This window comes from Malurus melanocephalus, unplaced genomic scaffold (genome assembly GCF_030028575.1).
Source record: "Malurus melanocephalus ecotype Western Australia unplaced genomic scaffold, MMel_1.1 scaffold_188, whole genome shotgun sequence".
NCBI classification, from domain to species: Eukaryota; Metazoa; Chordata; class Aves; order Passeriformes; family Maluridae; genus Malurus; species Malurus melanocephalus.
This window is the reverse complement of record NW_026623420.1, coordinates 865,661-888,160: the sequence shown is the minus strand read 5'-3', so window position 1 is coordinate 888,160 and position 22,500 is coordinate 865,661. Positions and strand designations below refer to the sequence as shown.

The window sequence follows — 22,500 nt, the reverse complement described above, 5'->3', positions numbered from 1 at the left end:
TAATAATAAAATACACAGTCCATAGTGATGAACAGTCCAACAGCAACATGGCAATAAAATTTAACTTTCAACTGCTAAACAATACTTAGGGTTTTTGGTTTTTGTTTTTTTTTTTCTGTTAAAATGTAATACTCCTTTCATCTGATTAAATAGTTATAAAAATGTGCACACTTTCCCTGACAGGATGTATAACACTGAGCACCTACTTATATTTACTAGTAACTAAAGGAGACAATCAGATATCAATATAAAAGGTATTTTCTTCAGTAAAACAAACATGCTTCCAGCAACTCTTACTGCACATATTTTGCTTTCATTTTCACATGCTTTGATATAAATGCATCAGGTGTGAAAACAAACATTTTAAATAAATGGTAGTTCAAGTTAAAAATAATTTTAAATTAGTGGCCTTGGAGAGAGCAACACTGCAGGGTTTTTTGTCTCTGAAGACAGGAAAAACTTCCCMCAACAATACATTTAACGAACCAGAACACTTGGAATTAAAGTTTTCAGGGCACTCAAAACACACCAACTTTCACATGCATTGTTTTGAATCCTCTTCAATCTCTATCAACTCAACCTCACACAGAAGACTCAGGGACTGTGTTTTTCAAAACTTTTCCTGACAGCCCTGAAAGGCTTCAGACCAAATATGAATGATTTCAGGATCTTTTATTTCTGATTTCTCCATAGCATTGCAAAACAAAAGCGACACTTATAATAGAGAGGAGTGCTCCCCCCCACCACAATGTGCAGGATTTTTAAAAGTGAAAGTTAGGAAAATAATCTTCTTCATCCTGACATATTTTCAATCCTCTTAAAACAATCTCAACAACTATATATAGTATGAAATTAGCTCTTGCCTGTTAGCCTTGTTCCTACACAGAATTTTCTAATGTGTCTCACCAGTAATAAATTGCAAACKAGGCTATGACTCTAAGAGTAGACTGTGTTTCATGGGTATTTAAACAACAGCATTAAGTACTATAGGAATCTGTGGAATGTGGAGTGCAGATTTATGTGTCTTAACAATTTCTTTACTGGTTTGTAACAAGCCAGCAAACTACCACTATTTTTATATTAATTTGGCCTCAGAAGTGGAGTATACTGGAGCATGACAAGAACAACAAAAGTAAACTGGCATATACTTAATAACTGTAACAGTGAATTGCCTCCAATACTAAAATATTTATCGAAACTGGGGGGAAAAAAAGCTAAAAAGAATTACCCTCAACAGCCTGCAACCAGCTCTTTAACAGTGGGCAATGTAATGCCTTAAGGTACCTCAAACTGTCTTTCATTTTCTAGACTTAATGGCTGATTGCAGAAATCAATGTTGCCATTAGTAACAGAGTATTTGTTATGGCATGATTTCCTCTGTTGTTAGGCTTGCAGAATGATTACAGTATTAGTGAGGTGCTTTCTTTATAAAGGGCTGAAGATATAACTTTCAATTTACTATCCATTAGTAAGTGACTTTGGAAATATACATGAGGCCAGAAATCTTACCTGTTATTACTTGGAGATTTTATTTCAGCAGTCATAGGCTAGTAACTTTAAAAATTGTACCAGGAAGCTCAATATTTTATAGACATCTCCCATGAAATATTACYTGCTTGGCTATTTTATACACAGAAAGTTAACATGACATACAATACAATTAAAATGTTTCAGTCCAATTTCTATTTTTTTTGTACTCTCAAATGGATGTGAATTTAGCAGAAGGCTTCATATAGGCTAAAATCTACACATAAGTTAGAAGGTTGTCAAAAGGTTAGCAATTTGTATTTCTGAATCTCTTTTTAATCAGTCTGGTGGCCAGGTGCAAGGACATATCTCAGCTAAGGAACTGACGTRGCTGTCAGAGTGAGGGCAATCAGAGAGGTGAGCTGAGGTGCTGTTTATTAACTACAGCTCAAAGAAGGCATCTTTCCTCACCCTTTTACACGAAGGACAGGGAAGGATCTGCAAGAGAGACACGTGAATAGAAGAGGAGGAAAAAACCACYTTCCCAAAGGTGGAGGGAGAGGCCCTGGAAGCAGCACTGCCACTGGTGGCTGCTCAGCCCCTGCAGGGTGGGACGGTGTCAGCTGAAAGGCTGGGGAAGCTGCCCTTGGAGGGGAAAGGGTGAGCCGAGAATTAACCTCAGAGGCATTGCAGGAACCCAAACACAGATGTTCTGGCAAATAACACCTCRTCCCTGTGGGTCCAGGAAACCACCTGACACGAGAATGCATAAAACTACTTTGCTGCCGGGATTGCAAATGCAGCTACGAAGCTTTCGGTGCAGAGAGGGAAGGAGAAGGTATCATACCTGAAGAGGAGGGTGAGGAAGGATGAGGGCTGTCCTCCTGAGCGCTCCCCGTCTGCGAGAGACCCCCACCTACTCCGCTTTCTTCGGTGATGTTAGAGGAGCCCGGCGTTGTCGACCTGCTGACGGACTGCGACTCTTGATCACTTCCAGACCCACGCCGCTCATCSAGACCACCTTGAATTATGTCATCTTCTCCTTTCCTGTCTCTTTTGTGGACCCTGGAGTGAACGACCACTTGGTGGTATGTTCTAAAAACCCTCCCGCAGTCCGGGCATTCAGTTGGCTTTTCTTTTACGTTTCCATGACTTTGTAAGTTGTAATCGAGTCCCTGGTTCATACCATGTGACAAAAAATCTCTACTGCCTTCTAAAGGGTCTAGTTTGCTTGGCAAGTCTCTCTGATTGCCCATTTTAGTGCTGTGAACCAAATCAGCAGGCATTTTCTGCTTAGAGCCATCTGCTCCTACTAACACATACTCCCGCTTCTCCTTATCAAACATAACTCCAGCATTTGCCAAAGTGTCTTCGTGGCTGCGCTGTATCTGCTGCTCTTTAGACAAAAAGCCATGTTCCATGGCCATTCCCCTTGCCATGAGCTGCCAGGCCTGATAGCTGTTTACTGGATCCATCTCTGCTGCTTTGGCGGCAGCTTGTAACCTTTCTATGCAGCTGGATTTCAGAGGAGGCACCAGATTGAGACAGCCCAATAAAGAATGTTTATCCCCTTCGGCAATGCTGTGGCCAAGGCCAGAAATGGGYGAAAGGAGCTTCCCCAAGACTTCTTTCTCTTTCATGGGCATGTCTCCTTTGTTATAGATTTGATTTTGTTCACTTAAACTCGCTTTGTCGGGAGGAAGAAAGCCGCTCTGCAAACAGGACAGATATCTTGAGTACAGGTTTGCGTGAGCTTCCTGGGACATGCTGCCGATGGAGACAGGTACTTCAGGATCATTAGGAGATTTGTTCTTTACAGATAACTTGTTCAGATGAACTTTCATGTGGTTTTTAAGAAACCAAGGCTCTTTGAATCGCCTCCCGCAGATCTGACAGCAGTGTTCAAAGGAATCCTTGTGCTTTCTCATGTGGCCYTTTAGGAACCAGGCTTGGCTAAACACTTGGCCACACACCTCGCAGCGAAACTCGTTGGTGGATTGCTCCCCATTGCCGTTGGAGCCCTGGCCCTGTGCTGACTCTGCAGTTATGTGAGCCTTCTCCACGTGGCTGATCAGTTCCTCCTCCTGCGAGGCCGCAAAGTCACACAGAGTGCACTTGTAAGGCTTGTGTAGGATCCTAATGTGCCTGTCCAGCTCCTCTCGCTTCTTAAACTTGCCTTTGCAAAACGTGCATCTGAACCCGGCTGTCTGAGCCACGACTTCCTCCTGGACACTGACGGGCTTTGGAGAGGGGACAGGGTTTGAAATGTCGGGTGTGCTGTGGTTTGGTGGCACAGACAGGTTACAGTTGGCGAGCGGCATGGGCTGGCTGTGCTGCTGTGTTTTCACGTCAGGTCGCGGCTGCAAGAGGCTGCTCTTCATCTGCTTGTCCCGAAGGATTGCTCTCTCCTCCAGCTCATGTAAAAGTCTGTTTTCCTCTCGGACCCTCCCACGACCTTTGCCAAGGTTCCCAAGCTTGTGAGTACGCAGGTGTATCTTCAGGTTGCCYTTCTGAGCTGCTCTGTGGTCGCAGTAGGGACATTTGAAGGGTTTCTCTCCGGTGTGAGTTCTCATGTGCAGCGACAGGATGCTGTTAAATCGAAAGCGTTTCCCGCACAGGGGGCAGGGGTACTTCCTGTTTTTCCTGGCATCATCCTCRATGTCGCTCATCTGAGACATAATGCCGAGGTTCTGTCCATTCAGGAACTGCTGCAGGTCCACRCGCCCGTTCAGGCTGGTGTCCACCTCTCTGTTGAGCTGGTTTGCCAGCAGGGCCATCTGGCTGCTGATGGGCTGGTTTGCTATGGACATGTGACTTTTGTCTTCCAGCGGCACTGACGCCTTCTCCTCGGGGTTCTGCCTGTTCTGGAGCTCCGGGAAGGCATGGCTGAGCTGGGACGTGATCTGGTGCAGCTTCTGACTCATTGAATATTGCCCATTGAGTATGGTGCTGTTGAGATGGGCGTCAGCTTCTGGCACAGCTGAAGAAACACCAAGGCACAAACTAGCTTCCTCCATCTCTGAAAATCAGAAGATATTTGAGATTCAGACTATGAAAAGCTTACAAGTATTGAATCACTGACATACAATTTGCATTTTTTGTTTTACCTACTCATAATGATGCAAAGGAATTAGTGTAAAAACAATTAAAAGTGTATTAAGTGCCAACTGTGCTACACAATTTTGATCATACGTGTACTTTCATCATTCTKCATGTTTACCAAGAACTATTAATTACTATTTTAAAATATGTAACCAATTCAAAATCTAATTATTACAGAAGGGGCAAAGGGTGTTACCAACCACTCCCTTTGTCCTTCTTGTGAAACTACACCTGTCTAAATCTATAGAAAAAGAAATCTTATGCATCTTCCCCATTTTCATTTAAAAAGCCAGCCCAAAAAAAAATAGAAATCCATTTGTAACTTTCGGTTCCATTAACCATATTCAATATATTACACATTCTACAATAGAAAGATRGTTTTATGATTTGACAAAAAACCGATGGTATGATATTTACTGGTGTACAATAAAACAAGATAATGTTTTGGGAAAAAATAAAGGACAAGCTTTAGAACAATAAAAGGGATTTTGCTTTAGTCAACAAAAAGTGCAGTAATATCTCATTAAGCTGATTAGTATGCTGCTTAGAAACAGTACTAGGTGCTGTAACACATGATTATAATCATAAAAATCCTTCAGTGTTTGCAAGTAAGCATTAACGAGGTATATTAAATTTTAAGGAGACTGCGACTAGCAGCTTTGTAAACCTCTGAGATTAAGATTTAACCCTTCTGTTACAAAACATTGTTATTTTGTCATTTTGAAACTGAGCCCATCAAAAGGCACATAAATTATCTTCTGCCAAGTCTTTTAATTCGTMGTTGAGAACCTTCAGATTTCTGTTCCTAGGAAAACTTGCCAGATTATAGAAGGAATATCTCTGTCCTTCGATGGGTAAGACATGTGATTTAAGACASTTTGATTTGTTTTAAAGAGCTCTCTTATGGAACTAGATAAAACCAATTAAAATCTGGGGAAGGTGTTGTGGAAAGCCTCAACAAGTTTAAGAATTTTAATAACTTTCCTAATACACAGTAATGACTACAAATTGTGGCTACACTATGTATATTGCAGAAAATTAGAATTCAAAGCTGTTTGTTAAATACAAGTGCTCTGCTCTGGTCTGGGTAATTGTCCACAATAATCCATCCTTGCCACTTCTCTCTCTATACAGATATAATGTATCTATAAAATTCTGTTTAAAATATAAAGTTTCACATAACTAATTCATAAACTATATGATGCTATAAGGTTATATTAGAACATCATTAAGKTTTTTGTTGTTCAGCTGAGTGATTTGACACTTTATTCGCTCACAAAACTACTGAACTCTACACGTTCTYAAAAAATTCATTTGGTCATTGTTCTCTTTGGCTTTGGCCAAAAGCATTTTTTTACTGTGAATTCTGCAAAGGCTCCAGGCACACTCTGGGTGGACACCACTCCTCACACAGCTTCACTGTGGCCACTTGATGGACAATTCAAGGTCCAGATCTGGCACACACTTTGTRATTGTGCTCATGGGAGCAGTCCAACAGACTTCAAAGGGTGACTCTTGAAAGCAAAGCTCCAGACATTATTAACTATTTGTAGAATTAGGGCCTAAAAAAAGCCTTGGGAGGTCTTCCAGGGRAGACCTCTTTGGTCCTGAGAGGATGACTGAGGTTGTGACACAGGGCAGATCTTGTCAGAAAGGAAGAAAGAGTTATGTTCATGTGTATTAAAGATGAATGTGAGCTACGTTATTTTGCCCATATATAAAGCAGAACTTTTTCAAAATTTAAAAGTCCTCTGATTCAGGTTATATGTTGAGAACCCATTTTTTAATATGTTAATAATTATAAAAATACTAAAAAAAAATCAAATATAAAAGATAAAAATATAAAAGACCCACACTTAAGTTTAGCTTGCAGTGTCTGATTTCCAAAGGTAGGGAGTAGGAGAACTTAGTCAAGTTCTCATGTAGCAAACAAGGAAAATTCTAAATTTCCTTTTAAGTTTTCCATGCAGCAAACAACAATCATTCAAAATGTGGGTACACCCAAAAACTTATTTTATTTTTTAAATTTTTGAAAGTTTCCTTAACTTTTGGAACAAACCAAATTTCACATTCAAAAGGATTAACTAAACMACTTAAGACTTATGATGCTTAGATTTGCCATTGCCTGAACTTGACTGAGATTTTGAATATCTGTCCATGTACTTTAAAAAAAATCCAAAAATAATAATGTTGGCAAACAAGAACACAACAGTTCAAGAAATGCATGGCATCTGCAGACACACACATACATTGAAGAAGATTTAGAAAGGTCTTTGTGAATTGTCATTACTCTATAACAGCTTCAAAAATGCAGTCTAAATTTCATTTTTCCAGTTGATCTCAGTAGGACCTGGTGCCTTTACATGCTCAGAAATGTTTGGGTAGTTAATTCTAGCATTTTATGCTCTATCRAAGTTTGGAAATGCTGACAGATCCCAGTGGAATTTATTAATTCTGATGTTTAACCCTAAGCATCAGTTCAAAYGTATGGTTATTTGGATTGGGGAGGGAAGCTGTGGTTGATTTTAATTATTATGTGCCTCTTTTTCAAAGATAACTTTAATAAAGTAAYAACAGCAGTTGTAGCTAAAATGTGGTAAGTTTTTCCAGTTTTTCTTTTTTTGCTATTTTTTGTCTTCCAAAAACATATACAAACATATCATGTAGACTATAGATAAAACAAGCAAAAAAAAATAGTTTAGAGGAATACATTTTATTTTAAACACTAATAATTTTGGATCAAGTTCGGGGAACCTAAGCCCCACACATGGATCTCTTGGCATAGGAAAYGTTACATATTTTTGATTAAATATGCAGAAAGGTCAGCAAAGCCTCAGTGAGCAACAACCAGCTCCGAATGCCGCCTTYCCTGATCATCTGTGCAGTCTCTGGGATCCAGCCCCACAATCTCAAGATGAACAGTTCTTCACTTAAGCTGCATTCCCACCCTTACCTGGCCCTTCTCCTTCCTCTGGCTCTGAATTGTCTCCTCTTTTCCTCACTCCAACCTGGTTTCATTGCAAAGTACCACCACAGTATTGAAAGTGTTGTCCTGTGAAAWTTCTCCTCCTGCCTTGCCCAGTTACAGTATTTCTGAACACAGGGACCCTGCTGCTCTTCAGCTTTCACAGAAATAGCTCTTGGTATTTTTCAGCCCTTTCACAGCAAAACCTACCAAAATCTCATCCTGTATCCGCATACAAGACAGGAACAAAACTCATCTTCATCCATCATTCCACTATGAATTAGATAACTCAATCTAATTTGCCTAATTTCTCTAAAAAAAAAAAATTAGCAATTTCATTCTGTCCCTCTTTATCCATCATCCCTGWCCAGTTCTGTGACCAGACAGGGTCACACCACGTGGGGTGAGGGGTTTTCATTCCTTGGGGAGGCTCATCCAGTCCATGGTACCCTCCTTGGTGTCAAGATATTCAAAAACAAAATATCTGGAAATGTCAATTTACAAGTGCTGCTCCGTGGTAGGGAAAACATCTAGCTTTCAATTTTAAAATATATGGTCTATTACATTATTTTCATGATCCTGATCTCTCGTGTAAGGAGAGCACAGAATGTTTTGCCATCTCTCGCGCTGGGAACAGAAGCACAATGTTCTCTGTAGTTAACAAATGTTTACAAAATGAACTGCAAATCAAATTTGAGATTGTTAAGAAATTCAAAATATGTTTGTTGAAGTTTAYGGAGTAAATTTCTGACCTTTAATTCTCTCAAATGTTGTGCAAAGACAGCGTCCCTCAAGATGCAGCACCATACAGAGCACGTTGGGATCAGGAGTTGTTACGGGCTGCCCTTCCTAACCYAATAAACCCTCACTCTTGCCCAAGTGAGCTGTCCTGGCCAAAAAGCCCCGAGCTGACCCTGCTACAGCCCAGCTGGGCTCASTGCACTGGGCAGGGCAGGAGCAGCCTTGGGAAGCACCACCCCGGCCATCCGGGGCCACTCCGTGCCCAGGATCCTGCTCCTCTGAGGAGGAACTCAGCTCCTGAACCTCACAATGGGACACAGATATTATAAAAACACTCTCTCATCTCCTRCACAAAGGTACAGCGAGACATTCAGTCCCTTTGATGATACTAATAGTTATTTTGATTTCGCTCACATTTTTGCCCTCAAGACTATTTCCTGTGATATCAATAGCGAAAGTTCTGGCTTTAGCCATTTCAATTGAACACACAGATTTTATTTAACTATTTGAAATGGATTACTGGAATTTAAAACCAATTATGACACCAGAAATGCCTGTCATCACAACTACATTAATGTAATACGAGAAGCTCAGCTTCCTCTTGCTGGAAACAGAGGGGAAAAAAATATGGCAAGCAGAATGACAGAATTTAAAGATAAATCTGCGCCTACGCACACATGTAAACATATGCACACACACACACATATGTGCAGACACACACCTGTCATCTCTGTAAACAGATGGACCAAATTCAGCTCTTATTTACACCTGTTCATTTCTGCTGGACACACACACACACACACACACACTGAAGCTTTCCCCTCTTCAATGCTGTAGAGAAAACAGTCATTTTAAAACCACTGTTGTGCTGTTATTATAGCTTAGATTAGGTTAGTTAAAAGATTTACAGTTCAGTAAGCAAAGTAATGCTTTACAAGCTCACGTGTTTCAACGACAAGCTCGCTGTGGCCCTGATCCTCTAAGCAGTTAGAGCTACACACACTGTTCCTTATGCTTGCAGAATATRGACCTGGTGTTTATCTTTCCAGCTAAAAAATTCACATACATCTACATTATCTTGTGGTCCACTGGCAAATTCTAAACACTCCAATACAGACTGCTTCAGTTCTCAGCAACTCATAAACAGGTATTGCTGAGACCAGAATATATATATTGAATTTTTATTAAATATTGTTCTTATTGTTGTAGCAGAAACAGTTGAACTAAGGCTGTTATAAGCATAATACACTCCTGTTAAGAAATACAGAACACCAGACTACTGAACCCTTTCAGGGTCATTAAACAGCTGTAAACATTATTACAAAAATAAACCAGAGATTTCATGCTTACATTTTAGCCCAGAGCTTGGTGTGCTGAGCAAGTACATTTTTTTCATCTCTTACAATCAACGCTGGTGACATTTGGGCATCCAAACAAATTACATCACAAATATTACTGAGGTGGGTAGGATACTGAGCAGTTTATTTGCCAGATGATTAATATATAAACTGTAGGGCAGGATAGATGACCTACTCTTCTTTGACTGATTTGTAGGCAATACTAAGAGACATAGATGTAAATAGTTAGATTTTAACAGAAACATGTGTGCACAGAAGGGGAGGGGAGAGATCAGCTGCATTTAATGCCACCAGGACAGCATTATCCAGGCTGATAAAATGAAATAAACATTAGTCCAGATTCTATTCTCATTTTACTTATGCAAAATAGAGTAATTGCATCGACTTCATAGGAGTTATGGTTAAGTAGGTGTCCTGTTCCTTRGGCAATAATACAATTAATTATATTAGGAAAATATATGGTTTCAGGATGTCTTTAAAAATTTAAAAAAAAATATATAAGACAGCAGCAGCCGTGTCCAGCACCCAGACCGTGCAGGGGGCACCAGGGAAGGGATCTGACACAGCTGTGGCTGCCTTGTGGCACTGATATCYGAACAAGCCGCTTATTGATTCCAAAACAAAGTACTCCTTTAGTTACAACAGAGCCAACTCACGCCACAAACAGTTTTTATGTCTTAAAGAAGGGTTAGCAGAGGGATTTTGAAGTTTCAAAAGTCATTAGCAGACAGAAATTGTTTGCTGAGGCTGTGCTGCCTCTGCTTTGGGCTGGGAAGACAGTTGCTTTCTAAAATACCTGTTACATCTGTGGGTACTTTCTAGTTGGCACAGCCTTTGGGACTGATAACTGATCAGTGGAAGATAAATCACCACAACAGCCTTTGGTTGGTAACACCCATGGAGTGGAGGACTGTGAACTGCTTGTGATCACAATCTAGGAAGATGAGCACAGAGGAGAGGAGAGGTCATTTATAAATCTAACTCACAGATTAGAATAGAAAGATTAGAAGAATGCAGACAAGCTGTTTGATTTATTGCTACTTTGCATGTGACTTAGCAAAATCTGTTTTCCTTCTTATTTATTCTATTTCTCTTGCATATACTTAAGAAGTCAGCTCCAAAGAAGAGAAAGATAGATAATTGGTACTGAAAGTTCAGTAGATTAAAAATATTAAAAAAAAAAMCATGATTTTTTTTTCAGGCACTGGTTGCATCTGGGATCATTATTTTTTAGCTTATAAACATTGATTCTCATTTTGCTTTTTTTTTTTCCTAGTGATCTCTCGATGACAAAAGTAAAGATAAGAGTGACACCAAAATTCAAATCGGAGCCTTATTTGTGGAATGCTTCATTAAACTAAAGCTCCTGTTACTTTAGAAACAGCATTTTTTAAAGTAAATTTGTTATTTTCATGTAATTTGGAATGTATACAACTGATTAAACCCTCTCMAATTTGATCAATTTCCTGTAGCTCCTATCTGATCATTCACTTTAATTAATCTAACTGGCATCCACATCAGATTGAAGAAACCTTAAAATTAAGCTTTTAATGAACCACTTTACCATCACACAGTACAAATAAAATAATAAAATGCCTGGAAGACTTTTCAAAGCACATTTATGATTTCATTTTTTGTCATTTTTACAGCATGGAAAGGGCTCTGAATATCCTATTCTCATCTGAGGACACTACAATGCACGGGAAGGCTGCAATGCTCTAACCCATTATATAATATTAAAAGATACATAATGCTGACCCTCTTAATCCTGCATTTCTCACACAGAAAAGTTCCAAATAAAAGGCAGAGTATTTCAGAAGGGTGGGAACAGGAGGATCAGGCCCCCTGAACCAATTACCAAGAGATCAAGAAAGGAGAGTTAAGACCACAGAACTCAAAGCAGAGTTTGAAACTATTTAAATCCAAACCCGTAATGCTGGGTTGATGATTTTATTTTCGTTTCACAAAGGCTTAGACTTAGATTTTGTGCACAACCAAATATAAGGTCAAACACACATATGTCCCAAAGATCAAAGTATGATTGACTGTGAAATATTCACACGCCACAGCCCAGCGAGATTTTGTTCACAAGGGCACCTGTCAGAAGCATAAGCTTGGATACAAATCATCAAATAAGTATGTAAAATCATTACTAAAATCCAGGCATGCAATCAGATAGTCAGTTGTCTGAAACTGCTGGCCTGTAGCCAGCACAGTGGCTCAACAGACTAATGCTTTGGTCTTTGCAGATCCTCAGGGCCCTGGTTCACTTCCTCCTGCCACTGGTCGGGTCAACTGTCTGTACCTAGTGTTGACTTTCCTGGCACTTAATGCTAGGAGCAAAGCRAAAAAAGCCGAGTCCATAAGTTGCCTTTGACCTGAGCCACAGAAACATCTGCTGGTTGAGTCAGGAGCTGCTTGTTGGCCAAGTTTAACAGTAACCGAGCCTGCTGCGGATCAGCTCTCTCAGCAGTAGGTGTCACTGCAATAAATAGATGGATTTCAAGGGACAAAGACACACATTGCCAGGGAAAATGCATAAACAGAACRTCCCTGAATAAAGAGAGTTTCAGAAAGAAGTGTATGGTCCAGTTAGAGTTTTCCTTTAACTTTATGCAAAATGTTGGGAATCTGGTTAAGGGAGGGATTAAATTGTGTGGGTGGGATTGCCAACGACAACAGCACCGTAATTCTGTCCTTTACTCCTGTGTCACAGCGATCCTTTAAATCACATCAATCACCCCCCTTCAACCCAAGGGGTTTAAGGAAAAAAATGGTTAAAATAAAACTTTAAGGAAAAAAAAAAAAAAAAAAAAAAAAAAAAAGCTCTCTAACAAATTAAGTAATTTTCTCTAGTGGAACAAAAGACCTAGTTATATGGAAAGACACTGCACACTCAACTGTAGTTGTCGGACTTGAAGACCACAAGGTTAGCCTATTTTTTGTCAAGCTAGAGAGCCCAAACCCAATGCTATCTGCATACAGAATGAGGAAAAGGAGAATACTTGCAACAGCTTGGGGGGTGGGGGAAAATGTCTCAAGTATAGATTTAATTAATGGAATGCGTATTTTGAAGAAGCAGTAACCAATYTATATTTAAAACAGAAATATTTGGTATGCCAAATAATATCACAGAGATGTCAGCCAAGTCTACACCATATTTGGTTTCATTATCACAAAATGGTCTGTAGGATAATTAAGGATGCTCCAAATTGCATGCTATTGAGTTAGGCTGTAGACAAAACAATGCATCACTAAGCATATGGGCTACCTGTGATGACATCGAGACAGAAACTACGTGACTCAGAAAATGTTCTAAGAAAAARGAAAGATTAATACATTAAACCTTGCATAACCTGTTGCACATGAAAGAGAACATATGTGACAGTACATGCTCCCAAAGTACATGTATAATGCAAGGGCATTTATTTTACTTCCAATAATGTTGAACAGGGAACTAAGGAGAAGAACAAATATAGAGAGAATGAAAAGATAAATTGCTGAACTCTTCAAGGTCAGTATATTTAAAAGAAACCAACATTACAAACAATGTCACCCCCATGAAAAGCATGAAGGGCCAGAGTACAAATGTGGAAGGAGTCCAGCTCCTCCTTTCCCCCAGCAGTTTCTCCCACCAGCTCCTGCCCCCTAAAGSATTCCCTAAAGGCCCCCAGCCCATGGAGCACCAAATCATGCTGTGACCAATCCACTCAGACAGGAGGGGAACATGTTTGCTAAATGCTTCTTTGCTGGGAACAGATATATCCAACATCTTAATGCAACAGAAATGGAAACAGGTAGAAATTAKGAGGTAACTTGCCCAATTTCAGGGCTCTCAAAGGCTCTAAAGGGACCAAGTTTTTCAGAATTTCAGCACTGCAGAAATAAGTATCCCTAACTGATCATTTCCACAACTCATTTAGGAAAAGGCTTGCCATGTATCTTGACTTAAATAGATGGCTCATCCTCTGTAAAGAAGCCAGGGACATCATCCAGAGCTCTTGACTCCCATTGCTCAGTCCAGTATGCCAGAGAGCTTTCCTTTATCARACCTAATTGACTGCTGAAAATACTGGGGTTTTTAACTCATGACAAACCTGTCCATATAAAACTTTTTTTTGTTAAAATACTGCAGAGTTTTGGATTTTTTAAAAACTGAGATTTTTGTCTGTTAATACCTTCTACCTCCAAATTTTATCTTGTCTCCTCTCTTCCCTCAACCCAACTGATTTATTTTTCCTCTCCCTATAACACCTCTGGACTTGGTGACAAAAAATACCATGCATAATCTAGATGTTCATAGAGATTCTTAGATATGAGTGGCTTCAATGACTTATTATTCATCATATTAATTTTATACTAATTTCCAGGGAAAGAAAAAGAGATAAAGCTGAGAAAGGCTTCATTTCAGTGGAATGATATGGAGTAAAAGATGCAGCTGAAATAGGCAGGGATGCTATGAGGCGAGATGATGCAGGAAAAATAGAAGGAAAATTGCTCAGAATGCTCCTTGTGTTTGTGGTCYCCCAAAAAGTAGAAACAGCAAACTYCTTAYASAATTAAGTGGAAAAAGACAAATGAGGAAACACAACCCAAACTAAGGCTAGAAAATAATGTACTTAATTATCACCAAATAAAATGAAGCAGAAGAAAACACAAATCCCCTTTATTCTATTGGTGTTCTGGTCTGCACATATTCTTACTGATGTATTACTGCTTCTGCCATTTAACTATATTAGTTGATTACTGTCATGATCACAAGAGCAKAGCTGGGAACTCCAAGGCCAGCTTGTACCTCCTAAGCTGCTTTCCCACCRAGAAAAGTGGCTCAGGCTTACCAGGGTGTGGTTAGCAGACCCTGCTCTGCTCAGACACCCTCCCTGGGCCCAGGATACCTCCAGAAAAAAAGCTTTTCATATGTCATTTTAGAGCAGCAAAAAAAAATATATATCACACTGCTCTTTCAGAGGGAGGAAGAAAACCCCAAACAGGAACATCTGYCCTAAAAGTAACTCATTTGGGGTATTTCCCTGTATTTTCCTGGCTGGTTTTAAAATCCTCTCCACCTGTTGCAGGGAGATTGTTCTGCTGAACATTAATAGAACGGGCACTGAAAACCTGGCAGACACACTGCAGGTACATGATGAACAGGGGCGAGAACGAATGCTATAAAAATACAGGAACATTTCAAAGTTATCTGCAGGATAAAAATCCTTTAAATAATTTTGATGTTAATTGCAACATTCCAGGCCCTTGGCTGAAAAGACAGCTTCTCGTGGTGATAGGCGAGTGGCAACACAGCTGACAAAGRAAGTCTGATAAATGCAATCACAGGATGACAGACCCTGGCAAGTTCAATTACAGCTGCAAAGTCAGGAGGGAGATGGACTCTGCTCACTGTAATATATCCTCAGCAGCCAGCTCTGGCCAYGCACAGCTCTGACCAAACTCCTTCGAGTGACTGACAGCATCCAGGAGCCTCCAGTGCCACAGAGCAGGAGAGCAGCTGCAGTTGTTACCAGAAGGACCAGGGACCAACAGGGAGGGCTTTACTGCAAGAATTTTCAATGCAACACACAAATAAACACGACAAACTCTCAGTGAAATGATTTCAAGCCTCTTGAATAACCTGTGCAAATGAGCAGTTTGTGTTCACTTTCTCCAGCTCGTGCAACGCTTCACTCARTGTTCATTTACAGCACTGCAAACCTGCCTGGGTCCAGGTAACTCCAGCAAAACACAAAATCAGGCAAAAGGAGGGGGAAAAGACTCAGTGGTTTGGGAGGCAGTGATGGACTCCCACTGCTTGCACTGGGACATCAGAGAGACCCTTCTGATACAGGACTGAACCCCAAATTCCCCAAAGCTCAAAGCACTCAGGAGATCCCACACAAAATCCCTGCTTGGGCAACTGCATTGCTTTGGCTGCCCAGGCAGAAACTCATTGTTCTCAATTCCAGCCCCTTGCACCCTCACTTAGGAATATAGAGATCATTATACTTCTTTCTAATTAAAAGGGTTTTCATCTCCTCAGTTTTATACTTCAGAATAGACTAACTATTCTTATTTGATGTGAGAAAGCAAGAAGTAGATGTATAGAGAAAATTGTGGTTTCTCTTACTTCAGTGCAAAATTATCTGAGAATTTAAGCCATGTTCAATCAAAGTATCTGGCTTCCTTGTAGTTATCCTTTCTTTTTTCTTTTTCTTTTTTTTTTTAAGTAACCAAAAAAAAAGACATTTTTTCTCATTTTTTTTTGTTGTTGAATCTTATTTTCCTACTAACTTTTTCAGAAAAAAAAACCCCAAACTCACAGTGTTATTAAACAATTTCTTTGTTCTCTTTCTGGGTTTTCCAAAAGTATCGTAAAATGACAATGGTATAAAAATTATACTGTAAAAAATGTAAAGTCCTGTGAATGAGCCGAGTTATTCATTTATATCCCCAGCTTATGAAATGCCCATATCATGTATCCTTTATCCAACAGCAGACTCTTTTAGCTTCAATCACAAGAGCTAACAATATGTTATTGATATGATTTCAGGAAGCTGTCAGCAGGCAGCTTCTCTTTCAGCTCCTCAGCTCTGAGCACACACAGAGCATACCTGTGCCCCTCCTGCAGCAGAGCCAGGGCCACATTCCTGTCAGCTGTCACAGCACAAGAAAGAGGAACCCAAACGGGTCCTGCTCACTGAGTGCAACCTGATGGTCCTTACACAGCAAACCCCCTGGTTTCACTGGCRTGGGAGCAGGGTCAGAGCATCCTGCCAGGGCTGGAGCCAGGAATCTCAGCAGGGCAGATTATCAGGACACTGATGGAACCCTCACCCTTCCTCCCCATGCCCACCTCCTGCCCCAGCTGCCCTTTCACCAGTTCCCACCTTCCTCCTGTGCCCTGCAGYTCTACTCAACACAAAATCAGTGGCAAGAGTGAACAGGGGGTAACCAGACGCCCACCCGCCAGGAAGCAGAGAAGGGGAAATGATGCCTGAAGCTTTTTACAGCCCAAGGCAGGTCTCCAGGAGCAGWCAGAGCTCACTCCTGTCCATGGGGGTGCAAATCAGGACCCCACCAATGTCCTTGTGCACCCGGTGCTTTGGGTTCCCTTCAAAAAGGGGCACAATCGAAAGGACAGGTGAGGCTCTTCTGTAAAATTGCAAACTTCTTCATTTTCAACCACTTCTGCTTGAAGGAAAAATGAAGTTAACACAAAGTCCAGTATTTTATAGATTAGATTTATGTGCTACTTTATTTTCAAGAGCTGAAGAATAATCACAAGTGTCAGAAGCCAGGACAGGTAAGCTAAAAGTGCAGCTCTCTCAGCTTCAGGAAACCAGTGGGTTTTAAAACTAGTTTTCATATTGCCTTACAAGCTTTAAAAACAAAAGAGTATTTTGTTCTATTAGATGTTGGTCATTTTTTTTGCCTGACAAAGAGCAATAACAGGCTGCTGCAGGAGTTAGCACAGTTTGGGTGGGTTTTTTTCCTCCAAATGATCAGAGAAAGTACCGTACTTTCAGGATGTGCCTCACTTGCTCTTAAAAGGGTAAAACAAAATATTCTTCTAGCTATTCTAAGCCTGCCATATAAGTATTATGCTGTTACAGATTTCAAAAGGTTAGCTTCAATGAACCTGACATCAGTATAACCCAAAATAACCCATTCAAGAGAAAAGTAAGAAATAATTGCTGTTTTCTCTTTTTTTTTCCTCAGCTATATTGCTATAATGATTTTGCATAACAGATTGAACAAAGTGCTGTTGTGACAGGTGGTAGAATTCAGCTAGTAAGCACAGAGACAGGGTTCAATTTAGTTTGTGAATCCTTTAATTGTTGTGCAGCTAATTAAAGAAGGTTCTTTACACTCGCAAGTGTTTACCGTTGCTAGTATGCATACATGAAAAATTAAATTGTGCCTTCAAGGGCTGAGAACTATAGAAAAATCATAGCTGATTCTGCAACATGCTTACCAGCTCAAAATAGCTGCTTTTCACAATTGGAATTTGTAAAACTTTTTGCTAAGCAAATATAGAGCTAATTAGAAGTGTTCGTTGGACCAATTAACATTTAAATAAATAAGCCATATTGCACATTTCACAGTCTTTATTTAATGATGCTTCTTAACTCTTTGGAAAGATTCCTTTAAGTACAAATAAGTTGTCATAAAAATGAAAGACAAAAATAACACCATAACAGTATATTCTATGCTTTTTTCTTTTTGCCTTGAAGTCTTCTCTAAAACTCTATACCTGTTACTGGGGAAGGGGGGGTACACAAATCTGGTTCCTTCTTTCATCTTGTCAAGTTACCTTCCCACCTTTTTGAATGCAAACAGATAAACATATTTGATTACTATTTAAAGTGTTATGATAGCTCTGTTTGTTTTGCCCCATGGAACAGAATCTGGTTTAGACAAAAATTCTTACTTTTATCTCACAAAATGGCCATTCCAGCCCAAAAGAAGGGTGTTCTCAGAAGAGACTGCTCTTAGAGCAAGAAAAAACAGTTTGAAAGTTGCATGCACAAACAAGGAAGCAGCAGAAAAAGCAAGATGTGTTTTTCAGGCCTGCAGTTTGCATTCCCACAGCAAAACCAGCGCTGCTGCTGTACCTAACCCCAGGGCTGCAATTGCCTGTCTCTTCGGGGTCAAGTGATATTTTGCTTTCAAAACAACTGTCTTTTAATTTAACAGTCCCTTTCAATCAATAAGACCCCTTCAGTGTGCGCTGAACATACATTTTCTCTCTCTCTTTCAACCTCCAAACCCCTACCTAGCACAAAGGTTGCATTAAGAACAGGGAAAAGGCTTCTTTCTACATTTTTCCAAGATGCATTGCACTACCTTGTAATCACACTGAGAGCTAACGTGGAAGGACTCATTGTTGACCTTGGCTTTCAGCACAGAAAACCAAATTAACAAGGACCAATTAACATTCAAATAAATAAGGAAGATGAACAAAGAATACTTTGCATACCAAGAGGGTAAAATAAACTAGAGRAAGGAGTGCAGTGTCTCCCTCACTCAGGATGAGTGGAATTCTCCAGGAAGGACACAAGCCCATTGGAGTTGGAAGCACTGACTGCTCCTTCCAAGGCCTGAGGAGCTCCAAAGGGATGTGCTGTGTGTGAAAACAGGCAGTGCTCTCACTCTGGAAAACCCTTGGGAAAACCTGCAAAGACCCCACAGTGCTGCAGGATGCTCCTGGAAGGAAAGGTGCTGCCCACCTGTCTGGTGTCTGCTCTGCCCCCTCCTCCTGGGTTGTTGTTGTTTGGGATGGTCTCCTCTGACTGCAGAGCCACGAGGAGCATGTGGCTTTGGGCTCATGACCAGCAGCAGGTCAAGGTAGACACTTCCTGCATGGATTGTCAGTCTATGCCTCTGATTAAATTTTTAGTCAGAATGATGTGTTTGGTTTAGGCCAAAAAACATACAAGAGCCCTAGAGGAAGATATTTGGGAAGTCCATAGAGGCTGAAAATTATGGTTTGAAATGTCCGTTCCACTACACTCAACCTGAAGACTCCAACCTAAATTTTTGTGCTAACAGAATACTGAGTTGCTAAATATATATATGTATGAAATTCTCAAAATGTCATGGTTCAGAGCAAACCTGTCTCTACACAACTTTAATTTCATATATTTCTTTAGCCTTTCTTTGGGGGCAGTGGGGGGCACACAGGTAGATGAAGCTGTAACCTGGAGGTTGTTGTAGGGACTCCYTGTGCCAGATCAGATGATGCTACACCAGGAAGGATGAAAGATGGTTGAACTCTTTACCTTCATCATCCCCTGCCCCTTGATCTCCCCTCAGGTAAATCTCCAAAAACRACTCCAAGTTGGCAAAATTTCTCCACCATTCTTGGATATCGATACCCCAACAGAACAATTAAATTCCCCACTCACTAATCATCTGCAAGGCCTGTCTCCTAAAAGGAAACTCCTCCTACACAAAGGTTATGAATAATTCTCAGAAGGTTACAGTATGATCTTTCATTTTAAGTATTTGGATCTGGAGTACTGGTTCAGGCCTCTAACTGACAGCCACCTTTATGAATAGTTAAGAGTTCACAGAGATGATTATCATGTACTATTTAAATATGTATAAAGGACAAAGATAATAACAATACTTTGCACTTTAATAGAAGCTTCTGTCTGATATTCTCAAAGGAGAGCTGAAGTCCTCACGAATGCACACTCACAGCCCCTCTGACCTGCACAGTTGGTCATTGCTATTATTCTCTGGAATCTGGTAGGCTGTTATTGTTAGATTTCTCAAAAATGATAATGTCTGCCTTCATTCATAAAGCAGTTGAATCTTTCCTAAATGAGTAACTCGAAGTGAATCACCACTGTGGGGATGTTGACCAGTGCCTTGTGCCAAGGCAGAAAACAGCATGGGACACCACAGGATGCTCTGCAGATCCTTGGCCCCTGTTCTCTTGGTCAAGGAGGAGAATCCTCCTCATTCCCAGGCTGGAACACCACTGACTGATCAGCACACTGTCCAGCTCTCCAGYATCTCCTGCAACTCTTCAGGAACAAGCCTTTTTTGTAGCCCCCCCCAAAAATTTAGGGTTTTTTTTTTTCCAGTACTAAATCAAAAAGACCAAAAGTGGGCTCCACTTGAGACCCAAAATTTCTTGCACAAAGAACATTTTTCTGCAGTTTCTCAGAGACGTAAGAAGTTTTACATTAAAAAAAAAAGTTTTAAGCAATCCATTTTTAAATGTCCTGTGTTGATGAAGTCAACCTCTCCTGTCTTTTGATCAAGAGGCTGAAAGTGATTCCCTCTACTATCCCATAGAATACAGAAGGTAGATTTGATCATGTCTATTCTATCTTCCACAGAAAATATGAAAGAGCTACTAAACAGAGACCAAAGTCTAAAAAATAGAAAGCCCAAATATCATCACCAATCCAATGCAACTGTAAATTCTGAAATGCTGCCAAAAGATTGGTTGTGTTTGAAAACTGGACCTGGACAATTTGAACTTATGCAAATGGCATTTGTACAGCACTGGAACCAAAGGTCCTCCTGACCTTAAGGGCATATTTACAGAAGAGTCAACTGATCTTGAATAATTTTACCAATGTATTAAGAAAACATGTTTTACTTCCAACACTACTAATATGTTTATTATACAACTTTGTTTCTTAAACAAGGACATTTCCTAATCAAGTATGAAAAAGGCTAAGGAAAAAAAAAGTCACTTATGTTCCAAAGTACCCAAGTTTTCCTGCTTGCTTTTACAGCACTAGTTTTCCTTCAACATTTTTTTAAATTCTCATAAGTGTCAAAGAAGAATAAATTACTTTCAGATTTGTTGCAGAACTTATAACAAATATAACAGTTACAGAGAGAGAGAGAGAGAGGGAAAGAAATGGGGAAAATCTATTTCAATGTGATTGTTTTCAACTACCTGAACTAAGTGGGATTGAGCTGATATCATGAAATCCCTCTGCAACAGGCAACTTCTCTTGAAAGAAAATGCAGTGATGGGGAGAACTGGACCAGCTTTGTCCACTGGACACTTTGTCCTGTAAGACTGTCTGTGCTCACTCCCTCTTTTGTGTCTAAAATCCAGATCAACAAAATTTCCCTACCAGCACTGCAGTCAGTCTCAACCTTTTGTGGTTTTTTACTCATTTGTTTGTGGTTATTTAATTTGGTTTGGAGTTGTTTTGTTTGTTTGTATTTAATTTTAGATCAGACTGATAAAGTTACTGAAATAACACCCCAAGCCTCTGGCTGCTGTCACAAAGGAACTCTGATCTCACCCTGGCTCCTATAGCTAATAACAAACAGCAAGAGACTGAGCTCTCTCAACTCAAATATAACCATCCAAAGTCAAGTTAAATTCAGCATAGCTTTCACAGATTCAGAAGATCAGAAAATTGGTTTACAGCAGCTTATCACAGGTAACATGTTAGCACAAGTTAACTGATTCACTGTAATTTTTAGTGTACATGCTCCTGGCAAATGTGATGTAAACAGYACAGCCTTCAGAGAAAGACCCATTTCACTGATTTCATCAGAGCTAAACTTCCACCTGCTCCTCACATGTTGGGAACAGGAACCACTAGAGAGGCAGATCCACCCTGGCAGTGGTAACTCACTGCAGCATCCTGGGGTCTTTTGCCAGGGATAAGAAAATCAGACATTTCAAACTGCAATTTATTTCATTAAAACACCTGTGTTATATTTTTCATGGGAAGCTACCAGACTTTTCCTGAAGAATTATTCACTGTGGAAGTCCCACCAAACATACAACAGGATATGGGCTGGCAAAAACAACTAATAAAAATCACGAAGCATCCAAGCTCCATGATGTGCAGAAATACCAAGACTTAAAACAGTGGGAGACACAAATTTTAAAAATATGGACCCAATCTAAAACCAGCCTAGTGAGAGTCTTTCCAATAAACCTCATGAATCTTGGTCCAAACTCACACTGAATCCGTGGAATCTATATCCATAAATGGATTCAGGGTGGAACTCCAATCCACGGAGATGTGAAGCTTACTGTTGCAAATAATGACCACATACACAAGACAATAATTTACCCATACCCTGCAGTTGTCAACACAGAACACAAAAATCAAGATGGCCTATAGTTCAACTATTTTCCCTAAAAAGTTAYTTTCAATAAATTAAAACAATCTGAAATTAAATCTAACAACATTGGCCTGGAACATATTATTCACAAAACATTTTAAAAGAAAAAAAATCACCCATGTGTAATTTCATTATAAGGCACACACCATTTAACTACAGCAACACACTGTTCTAGAGTTTCTCTAGCAGATTGGCAAGGGTTTCACCCTACTCTTTCCTGCTCAAAAATATCTCTGTAATACTACTGAGCAG

General features: G+C 40.0%; 1 protein-coding gene across 3 annotated transcripts in view; it reads right to left on the bottom strand.

Moving 5' to 3' along the window:
- ZNF536 (zinc finger protein 536) overlaps positions 1-22,500 on the bottom strand; it is a 337,374-nt gene that overhangs the window by 177,855 nt on the left and 137,019 nt on the right. For all 3 annotated transcript variants that reach the window (XM_057373165.1, XM_057373166.1, XM_057373167.1), the window contains exon 6: positions 2,315-4,486. In XM_057373165.1, coding sequence (XP_057229148.1) covers positions 2,315-4,484 — 2,170 coding nt within the window. In that variant the 5' untranslated portion in view covers positions 4,485-4,486. The remainder of the gene's footprint in view (positions 1-2,314; positions 4,487-22,500) is intronic.